General features: G+C 38.1%; 2 protein-coding genes and 1 long non-coding RNA gene across 5 annotated transcripts in view; 1 reads left to right on the forward strand and 2 right to left on the reverse strand.

The window, feature by feature from the left end:
• The window catches only part of CDC25C (cell division cycle 25C), a 33,396-nt gene extending 27,084 nt beyond the window's left edge, over nucleotides 1-6,312 (reverse strand). The window contains exons 1-4 of one of the 2 annotated variants that reach the window (XM_051978476.1): nucleotides 6,105-6,312; nucleotides 5,698-5,760; nucleotides 3,033-3,231; nucleotides 456-550 (exon numbers count right to left, since the gene is read on the reverse strand). In XM_051978476.1, coding sequence (XP_051834436.1) covers nucleotides 456-550; nucleotides 3,033-3,193 — 256 coding nt within the window. In that variant the 5' untranslated portion in view covers nucleotides 3,194-3,231; nucleotides 5,698-5,760; nucleotides 6,105-6,312. The remainder of the gene's footprint in view (nucleotides 1-455; nucleotides 551-3,032; nucleotides 3,232-5,697; nucleotides 5,761-6,104) is intronic. The other variant, XM_051978477.1, reaches the window with a different exon arrangement.
• A 443-nt stretch (nucleotides 6,313-6,755) lies between these two features.
• On the forward strand, nucleotides 6,756-9,193 carry LOC127549961 (oocyte-specific histone RNA stem-loop-binding protein 2-like). 2 transcript variants are annotated; one of them, XR_007950757.1, is made up of 3 exons: nucleotides 6,756-6,832; nucleotides 7,385-7,701; nucleotides 8,690-9,193. XR_007950757.1 is itself a non-coding variant. In XM_051978480.1 (3 exons), the coding sequence occupies exons 1-3, from the start codon at nucleotides 7,407-7,409 to the stop codon at nucleotides 8,868-8,870; spliced, it is 369 nt and encodes a 122-aa protein (XP_051834440.1). In that variant the 5' UTR covers nucleotides 7,314-7,406; the 3' UTR covers nucleotides 8,871-9,193. The 2 variants fall into 2 exon arrangements, 1 of the variants encoding a protein (XP_051834440.1); XM_051978480.1 differs by lacking the exon at nucleotides 6,756-6,832 and having other exon boundaries at nucleotides 7,314-7,489; nucleotides 7,597-7,701.
• LOC127549963 (uncharacterized) lies at nucleotides 7,557-10,706 on the reverse strand. Its single transcript, XR_007950758.1, has 2 exons — nucleotides 9,839-10,706; nucleotides 7,557-7,697 (listed from the first exon to the last, which is right to left on the reverse strand). It is a non-coding gene; the product is annotated as an uncharacterized LOC127549963 (long non-coding RNA).
• Nucleotides 10,707-10,781: the final 75 nt, after the last annotated feature.

A 10,781-nucleotide genomic window follows, 5' to 3' on the forward strand; every position in this document is an offset into this window, starting at 1 on the left:
TATAGAATTCTGGAAATCTGAGAGTAAATTGCATAATGAGATTACTGATAAAATAATTTTCAGTCTAAAGGATAAGATTTTCCACAAAAAAAGGTCTCTTTGCTATTGATCTCCTCAGTTATTTAGAAACTAGAGCTCAAACCAAATCTCATCTGGGCCACTGGCTTCCCACTTGGATCCTCTCCCTTGAGTTAGTGCTCCCAAGTTTTAATTATAATTATAGTTCCTTCTTAGAAACCATTTTGGGCATGATAAAATATTTCAGAAGGCCTCCCTAAGGTCCCTTAGATAAAATTTCTAATTTCTTCGTCAAGTTCCTTTACCAACTTTTCCCATCTTAGCTTTCCTCTTCTACAAAAATTTAGATATAATTAATATATATTATATATATAAATATCTTACATATAATTAAACTATCCTTCTTATAGAAGCCTTTTTGCTTCTCTTCTTCCTACCAGTTTCATCGAGGTCTGGTGGTGTGGTAAGCTGAGTGGCAGCTGTCTCCTCAATACTAATATTTGACAAGTCAAGGCAACACTTTGGAGTTGCTCTGTAGAGTCATTAAAAAAAAAAAAAAACATACACACACACATGAAAAAACAAACATCAAAATCCTTGTTAGAATGGAAGTTCCACAACTTCCACAACACAAGATTTGTGTCAATGTCTTAATATTGTAATACTCCAAAGTCCCTAGTTGAGAGTATCTCTGTGTACACTAAATGTACAGATGGTATATGAGAACCAGATTTTGGTAAAACCAAAGAAAAAGGAGAATCTATTTACACAAAATTATTTGTAGCCAAACATTAGAAACTAAGGGGTTGCTTTTCTAAGAGGAATAGTTAAAACATATTATTATATGTGATTATAATGCAATATTTATTATGCCATAAGAAATGATGAAACAGGAAATGTCAGAGGTAACTGCAAAGACTTTTATGAATGAATGCAGAGCAAGTAAGCAGAAATAGAAGAATATATGATGATATTATAGAAGAAAACTTTGAACGACATTGGAAGTCTGATCAATACAATGAAGATGAAACATGCTACTTACCTCTTGACAGAGATGTAATGAACTTTAAATGCAGAGACAAAAAGACATACATTTTTAATTCATGGAAAATATGAGCATTTATTTTGTTGAATTACATAGATGTAGATTGAGAATTTTGCTTTTGTTTGTAATTTGTTCAATGGGAACAGGGAATAGAGGGAAAAGATCAATTTAAAAAGGTTTAATTTGAAATGTAAAAATATTTTTTAAAATGCTCAACAGTGTCCAAAATCATATAATATCATATTATTGGCTCTCCAAATTTCACAGAACTATCTAAGAACAGAAAAACTGAACTGAATGCCAAGACTAAGAAAAATTCTCTTATCTTCACCATTTTAATAGTTAGTACTTCTTTTTTGATTACTAAAAACTCCCCTCAACATCATGATACACCAGAATTCAATTCAATTCAAAACGTTAAGCCTCTGCTATGTGCAAGGCACTAGGTCAGTCATTGAGAATACAAAGAAAAATGGGGAAATGAAGCAAAGTGCCTATCCTTAAGGAGTTTACATTCTATCAAGAAGAAAAAACATGTATATGATTAAGTTAAAACAATGCATATAAAAGTAATTCCAAGAGAAATAAAACATTAACCACTGAGGGGTTCAGAAAGGCCTTGGTGTCTAAGTGATATTTAAATTATATCTTGAAGGAAAATAGGAATTCCTAAAGGCAGCAGTGAGAAGGGAAAGCATTCTAAAGATAGAACATCTCTGCATAAGGATGGAATAAGCAATGTTATAAATGGAGAATAGCCAGTAGGCCAATATGACAGGAATAGAGGTTGCATAAAGGGAAGTAATATTAAATAAAACCGGAATGACTGGTGAACTCCATATTTTAAAATTGCATATTTTATTGCAAAGCTGAGAATTTTACATTTTATCTTAAGAGGATATAGGATTGGAGATTTTTAAGAAGGGAAATAACAAGATCGGATCTACATATTAGGAATACCAATCTGGCAGATATGAGGTAAGTAGAATGAGGATAGAAGAGACCAGAAGAAGGAATAGGCACTATTACATTTGATCTGTCCATCCCAGATAGCAATCATCCTATCTCTCTCCTCCCTTTCACAGCCTTCATCACCTCACACCTAGAATACTGCAACAACTTTGTGACTGGTCTTCCTGATCTCAAATCTTTCTCCATTCCAGTGTACCTTCCACTGAGCTATCAAAGTGTCTAAAGTGCAGATGACCATATCATCTCCCTATTCAATAAACTCTAATGATGCCTTATAATGGATCAAGTTAAAACATTTGCCTGGTTAGCTTATAACGCCCCCCCCTTTTTTTTTTTTTTTTGATTTGCATTATTTTTATTTTGAAAAAAATTTCTTTATAACATTATCCTTTGTACTCACTTCTGTTCCGACTTTTTCCCTCCTTCCCTCCACCCCCTCCCTCAAATGGCAAGCAGTCCTATACATGTTAAATATGTCACAGTTTATAATGCCTTCTTAACCTTTCCAATCTTTTTATACTTCAACCCCATTCCACATACTCTGCAATCCATCAATACTGATCAGCTTGCTGGGAATTCTTTCCACACTGACACTCCATCTCCTTACTCCATGCATTTTTATTAACTGTTTCTAGTGCCTGGGATTTCCCCCCTCTTCATCTCTGACTCCTGGCTTTTCTCTGAAATTATCAACAATTTACAGGGTAAATTTATATCTTGTTTGTACATAGTTATTTGTACATTTTCTTCCCCATTAGACTTTAAGTTCCTTGACAGGAAGGACAGTTTTTGCTTTTCATTGCATCTCCATGGATTAGCACATTGCATGGCACTATAGAAACTTAATATTTGGATGGAGAGAAAGAAGCAAATGAAAGAGTTGCTGCACAGGTAGAATCAAGAAAATGTGGCACCTGATTAAATGACTCCAAATATGAGCTATCTGGATCAGAAAACAAATATAACAGTAAAGGGCAGTAATAAAAAATGGATTTACCCTGTCAAAGAGCTGAGGTTTCCAGAATCAATAATGATCTTGCTAGATGGGGTCTTGGGAAGTTCTGAGTAAAATGAAAAGGAAGCATCTTTCTCTAAAAGCAAGTTCAACTTCTCTCTGTAGTTAGACCTAAAGCAGGATCTGAAGGGAGTCCCAGACATGGCCTCAAAGGAACCTTATCCTAGGGAAAAATGAGTCCCTGAAAATCAAAGAGAAAATGTATTTCAACTGTATATCTACATTCCAAGTCATAACCCTCTTCTCCCATGTATGTTCTTCACTCAAATTACCTATCAAGAAGACAGCAACCAATAATAACAGTGGAACCAAAAGGAAAAGTCAAATGCTTCCAGTTACCAAAAATAAATGGGCAACATTGCCAAAGTGGAAAGATCATTGGATTTGATGTCAAAGACCAAAGTTTCAAAAGAAAAAAAAAGAAAAAGACTATGAGATGAGGACTTGAGTTTCAATCAGAGATCCTGCTACTCTGTACTTGTAGGATCTATGGTCCAGTCCCTTCCCCTCTCTGAACTTCAGTTTCCATGCTGGCAAAATGAAAATAACACCTGTTTTACTCCACAAAGATCTTATGAAGAAAGTATATTCTATAAACTCTAAATTGCTACAGTCATTCGACTAGGAATAGAGCACAGAACAAAAGCAAATTCTCTGCAGCCCAAAAGAGCTTTCTTCTCTCTAGTGTTTACCTCTTAAGAATCATTCTGCATGCCATGTGAGGACTCAGCAAAGTACAGCATATAAAAAAATTGAATTAGAAACCAAAGGACCTACTATTTACTATCTGCTATTTCCTATACTTGTGACTTTCACTGAACTTCAGATTCTCCCTCTGAAAAAAGAAATGGGTTGGTAAACTGAAAATTGTGTAATTATAATAATCAAGCTTGGCCAAGAGATGAGGAAAAAATGCATCTCCTTTCTTAGAAGAGGTTGATGTTCTCCTCCAGTCCAGTGATTCAGGCTTAGAATTAAATGCAATTTAAAATGATTAATAGCAAAAGTTAAAAAGGCTACAGTTCCTAAAATTAAAAAAATAGTAATTCAGATGAAAAGACTAGCCCCATCTTATCCTACAAGCTTCCAGAAAACAGAAAGCATAGACTCTGAAGGATAGACGTTCCACTAAAAAAAAATCGTCCATACCAACTCCCCATGGGCTGGGCCTCAGGTGGCAAAGAAGCCAAACTGATGATAATCAGTAGAATGGCTTCCCCATCTCCTTAATGGGAAATTAGCTCAGCCTACATAGAACAGGTGCTACTTATGCTACAATGGGAGATTGTGGGTGTAGGAACATCGAATACATATGCTGTGAAGCTCAATTGATACATTAGTTTTGTTCTTCTGCCTTCCACAAGCCCCCTCCCTGCCTTGTCCTTAATCTTCCATTCCTTAAGTTTCTACCTTTACTTTTTCTTTGTGAAGTTGAAAGTTACTGTTTCTACTATTGAAGGTCAAATAGTACATAAAAAATATACATTATAATATCAAAACATAGCAATATATTTTGAAAGGTTGGAAGAAAAGTGGTTGGTGTCAAGTAACATTCATTAGGAGGTTGTCCACACAAATTTATCAGAATTATATAACTAAGAAGCAGCTAGATGGCACATTGGATAGAGAACTAGCCCTGAAGTCAAGAGGACCTGAGTTCAAATCTGCCCTCAGACAGTTCCTAGCTATGTCATACTGGGCAAATCACTTAATCTCAATTGCCTCAGAAAAAAAAAAAAAAGGATAAAAATATATGTTTAATTAAAAAGTTTGACAACTGGCATTTATTTTTCTATGCTTCCTTTGCTGATATGCTATATTCTCTCATTGTTTAGCTATCTAAGCTGCTCCTGGCTAACAAAGCCACCAATTTTGTCCTGGGAAAATCCCTTTCCCTGTTTTTTTAGTCTACTGTAGGTAGTACTTTAGTATGTTAGCCATAATTTATTTATGGTGCATCTAATCATAACAACTATGAGCTAAGTATGTGATCATCATTTTTTTAGGTATTTTTATAGTATTTTTCCAAATATATGCAAAGATAATTTTCAACATTCATCTTTGCAAAATCTTGTGTTCCAAATTTTTCTTCCTCTCAAGACAGCAAGCAATCCAATATAGGCTAAACACATGCAATTCTTCTAAATATATTTTCATATTCCCATGCTGTGTAAGAAAAATATAAGGGGAAATACACAAGAAAACAAACAAACAAACAACAACAACAACAAAAGGTGAAGATACTATGCTTTGCTCTACATCGTCACCATAGCTCTTTCTGGATGCCATGCCGACGGCACCTTCTATCCCAAATCTATTGGAATTGCCTTGAATCACCTCATTGCTGAAAAAAGCCACATTCATCACAGTTGATGATACTCACTTAATAGACTAAGATTTCCTACTCTGAAATGAGAACAGTACTGATGGAGGCTTGGCTAAACAAAGACGTACATATACTACCATATGTAGTATGGTACTACATAAAAAAAAACAATGAATTAAGGAGAATTCAGAGAAGCATGAGATTTATGTAAATCAATGTAGCAAATAAGCAGTACTAGGAAAAATAATATACCAACAATGACTATAACAATATAAAGTTAAACAAAAGCAGAAAATAAATTATGACCAAGCTTGGACTTACTGAAGGACTGAGAAAATGCAACTTCTCTTTCTTGCAGAGGTGCGGGAACATGAGCTCAGAAAGCTGCACATAATATCAAAATACATGCAGAATTCATATATAATCAGGAACTTAAATACGTGAGTTTGTAATGGGATTGGCTCCCGAGGGAGAAAGGGGATATATTCGGAAATGGTAGAAGCCGATAATTACTTAAAATATGAGAGAATTTAACTATATGAACAGTAATATCTGCTTTACATTATACTATTTAATCCTGACTACAGTGGAAGAAAAGTAAACAAGTGTAATTCTCATTTTACAAATAAGGGCACTGAGGTCTTTCCACGGGAAAATGAGAAGAGGGATCGGGGATTTTTGAGATCCCTTTCGGTTCTAGAGCTGGGATCGAGCCTCGGCAAACATACCTGCTTCCCCCGGGAAGTGGGAGAGTATGTAGGGACGAATTAAGTCGAATGCAAAAATAATTCCGGCGAGAGATAGCACACAAGAACGTGTTTTGGATCGGCGCCCCTCCTCACCCGGGTCCCCTAAGGAAATACCGAGAATTCTTACAAAGGGACACTGACAGCCCAACAGCCCACAAAACCTGTACAAAGTTTAAACCTTCCGCCTGCCCTCACATCTGCGCGCGCGCCTCTCGGCCAATTCCTGAGCGCCTCCTGGAAGTCCCGCCCCACTGGCGTCTTTTGACCAATCATCATGCGCCTTCCAGACAATTCCTCCCGCTCTACCTGGTGTCTCAGCAGGGTGTCTCAGCCAATCTTCTAGCCCGTAAATCCGCTAGCTAGGGCGTCACTTGCCGCTAGGCAGGACCCAAACTCAATGGGACGGGTGAGACTCGGGATTGGGCGCGTCTTCTCAGCAAGCGTGAGACAGCGGGGGATTGGCTATACGAGGTTGCGAAACCGTAACTCGAGATAAACTCCGCCTTCCAGGGAATCGGATACATGATTGGCTCATGCTTTGGCCATTCATCCCGTCCGCTCCGACCTCACCCTTTCCACGCCTTCCACCCCGGGAGATTTAAATCTCCACTTCTTTCCCCTACCCCTAATCTCTCATTGCCTTTTCTTTATCACTACTACATCTTACCTGATTAATTTGTTTTGAATGGTACCTGGGGAAATATCAGGTGAGTTCAGGTGAGAGTTTCTGGGCCCCCCCCGCTGCTTGGATTTCCCACCTTAGTACTCTGTGAGATGATGGGATAAAACGGAGCATCTGTCTGAAACTTCAGGTGTTGAGAAGGGAGAGGTGTGTATTGGGGTGTGCAGATTCCCTATTCCTTCCTTGGAAGGGAGCGGGAGAACGAAATGCTTTTCTTGGCTGATACCATTTTCACGTTCGTAATCGGATCTCTTGATTTTGCACTTTTCCATGCTCTAATCGGTATAATATTGTGCAAGATTATCTCTGTCTCCCTCTCCGAAATTGAAACTGTCCAGAAAGAGATTATGTCTTATCTGAACTCGATATCCCCCAGAATCTGAACACTGTAGGTGCTTAATGTCTAATGTAAATTCCGATACATTTATTGAACCTTTCAGGATTCTGGAGAATGTGTTAGAGATTAGTATTGTATCAGATATATATATGTGTGTGTGTGTGTATTTTTTTGAGGATATGTTTCTTTGAGAAAAGCAGAGCAGCCACCTCATCATTCTTATACCTTCTTTACTTATAGAACCTATATCTCTCAAAAGAAGATGCTTGAGTTTGGGAATTCTTCCTCTGGAGTGAAGATGGTGAGTGTGGGGGTCGGCACAGAAACCAGCCATGGAAGGTTCAGGTAAGTAATGAAGTCTGGCAGATGGAGTGAGTTGGCCTTCAATGTAAATGAGATGTGTTTTAAAATATTTTACATTTTTTTTAAAAAAGACATTTATTTCTTCACAGGCAGGAGGTAGAAACAAATGAGATTGTTCTTCGAAGGAGGCAGAAGCAGATAGACTATGGAAAACGAACAACTGGTTATCAATGCTTCTTGCTTCAAGTCCCTAAGTAAGAGCAGATAGGACATTTATTGTTTGAAGAATGGGAGGAAGTGTTTTTAACAACAAAGCTGCCCTTGATAATTCATATTAGAATGCCCTAAGAAAAATTAGGCAGTTAATCATTTAATCTTGCTATTTTCTAAACATCTTTAAGCATTTTACATGGTGTTTAATATTTGTGCTTATATTGTTGATAGCTACCTTTTCTTCCTAGACATTCTTGCCTTTTCTTGCCTAGACCACTTGCCTTTCTGCATCCCTATAAAATCTTCCATTTAAAAATGTTTATTAAGCTAAAACTTTTCTAAATTCATCTTCTCATCTCTTAAACTTTGAACATGTTAGTTCATTATTATTTCTTGGTAAGGAAGGCATTTTAGAAGAGTTCAATCTTGTAAGCAGCATAGTCTAGAAGTGGTGGATTTTGCAGCGGAGGACCTGAGTTCAAATTCTGACCTTATTTACTGCAATCCATGTGATCTTCTGTACAATTAACTTAATCAGCAATTTTTTTAAAGCACTTACTACATGAAGACATGTACACGAAAGTATACAAGATAATTTTGGGGGGAGGTGGGGGAAATTGAAGAGGATGAAGACTTCAAACAAAAAATGGCCTTTGAGTTTTGCTTTAAAGGAAATCAGGGATTCTGAGAGGCAGAGGTGAGGTGGGAGTACATCCTAGGTTTGCTAGGGATATAGCTACTACAAAGGCCCAAAGCTCAGTCTTGGCTTCATCTCAGTAAAATGATTTGATCTAAGCAGTCTCTGAGTTGCACCTTTTAGCTTTTCAATTTGTGAGCTTATAAACACTGTTCTATTGTCAGTCTCTGACACCTGCAAGCAATCAATGAACTATGTCTTATTATTCCTGAAGAATTCTTTCTTCAATTAGGTTGATTCTTAACCATGTCAATAATACAGAAAAACTGAGTCTCATCCAGCTATTTATAGGTGTTTTGGGCCATAGTTTAAGATCTTCATTTTAACTCTAGGGCAGCACGGCAGCCAGGACTTCACCCTCAAACACCTGACAAAAATCGAAGGTACAGCCGACGTTCCTGGGATGCCCAGATCAGGCAATGGCGACGAGCCCTACATGCTTGGGATCCCCCTAATCAGCCTTTGTTGTATAGTGAGAGTCATGTATGTTTTTCATATACTTGGCTACATTGAGTTGTGGGATTTAGGTTCTAAATTTTCTCTTCCTTTGGCAAAGACTAGGAGAGATAACTAGAGCCAAAAATCTCTTAATGGAGTAATTGTAATGGTATCTGAATGCTAGTCTAATCCAATCCTTTTTCTTGCTCCCTGTTCTGACAATCTATAGTTACATAAAGAGTGAGTTTGAATTGGTCCTGGTTTATTCTGCTTCTGCTCTTCCCATAATAAAATATATCTCTGCTAGGCAGGGAGTGGAGAATCGTCCAGCTACCATGGATTCAGTCTCTTTGGATGGCTTCTTGGAAGACTGGCTCAATGTTCTGACTCCCTTGTGGAATCTAGATCAAGACCAAATGAGAGCCCAGGTGGGTTTTTCTGATAAGGTTCATAGAAACAGCAAAAAAAAAAAAAAAAATTGTCTTTTAGGATGTGGGTATAGTTCATAATATGGTTGGATTAAAGCTGAGTTCAAAGTGGGTATATTATACACTAGAATAAAGAAACTGGGGTGGGGATCAGCATGGTAAATTGGAGACACTAGTGACAAGAAGCCCGTGGTGTGTAATGAGAGGAAAGCTTAATATAGGAAACTTAAGCCAGGGTAGTGGGTAGTAACTCTAATTTTAGCCTCTGCCCCATTATCTAACAAGCCTATTAGCTTAAACTTTGGAGTAAAAGTGTCTAATGCTTTTACATTCTGAACTCTTCTGAGGTTTTAATTTCATAAAATGTTTGTGATTATTATGCTCCTTTTCCCCATTCTGAGAAAAATAAAGACCCTAATGAAAACTGTTTTTCCTTCCAAGCTTAGGTTACCTATTTCAGGAAAACAGGGAGGATACGTTTCCATCTACCTCTTGGAAAATGGTGTCTTTTCCCTCTTTTTAGTTTATTTAGGCTCCTTAGTACCTCACTTCCTTGTCTTTAGCTGGAAGCTGCCTGTCGGTGGCTGTACTGCTTGGGGGATCGAAGCTACCTACCACTTTCATGTTGTGGGGTGCTGAGAAGAAAAAGCCTTTATAAGAAGTTGGTTGAGGAGGCTGCTCAGTTTTCTGGGTCGACCATCATTGATCCTTGATGAAGAAAATACCCCCTACTTAACTTAGTGTCCCACCTTCTTTTTTTCTTCTTCTTCTTTTTTTTTTTTTTTTTTTTTTTACAAACTTGCCAGCCTCCAATGAAAAATCTTTCTTGGTTAGTTCAAACTTGGGTTAAAATCTCTCCGTTCCCCCTTTGCTCTCTGAGGGCAGCAATGTGGATTCATTCCTTATTTGCCTTGTCAGTCTCAAGTCTCTGCCCCTGACCTTCCCCTCTATTTTAGCTTCTTTCATCTAGGCCTTTCTAAAGGGAGACTGAGTTTTAGGTTTAACATGTCCCGTTATTTCAGAGCCAGAAATCCTGTGGCTTTAATGAAAGAATAGTTCTTTCCTCTCCCTGATCACCTCTGCTTTGTAGACAAAGCAGATATTTACAGGATCTGATCTCTTCTTTACAAAGAATGAAAAAAAGAAGCTTGAGAGAAAGAGGAGTCCTGCAGACGCCGCCTTTCAAATATGGGGGAGGAAGAGCTGAGCTTATTATGATGTCATAATCACAACCCAATTACCTCATCCTGCTGTGACTGGGGGGAGGGGGACGGAGGAAGAAGAGAAGAGGCCCAGGCCTGCTGAGTGTGATAGACATGCAGGCGCGATTTCGGGAGAAAGAAGAAAAGGCAGAGGCTGGATCTAAGATCTTGGGACCCAGAAGGAAAATTCAGTCTTCACCCTACTATTTCTCCATCCTCCCCCCCCCTCTTCTCTCTCCCCGCGACTTCAGTCTCACTCCGGCTGCTTATGGTTCTGGAGATCTTTCAAGCTGGCCCCTCCCTCCCCCCCTAAGTCTGGCCCGTATTGGACTACATCTCCCATCGGCCCCTGGGTC

This window comes from Antechinus flavipes, chromosome 2 (genome assembly GCF_016432865.1).
Source record: "Antechinus flavipes isolate AdamAnt ecotype Samford, QLD, Australia chromosome 2, AdamAnt_v2, whole genome shotgun sequence".
NCBI lineage: Eukaryota > Metazoa > Chordata > Mammalia > Dasyuromorphia > Dasyuridae > Antechinus > Antechinus flavipes.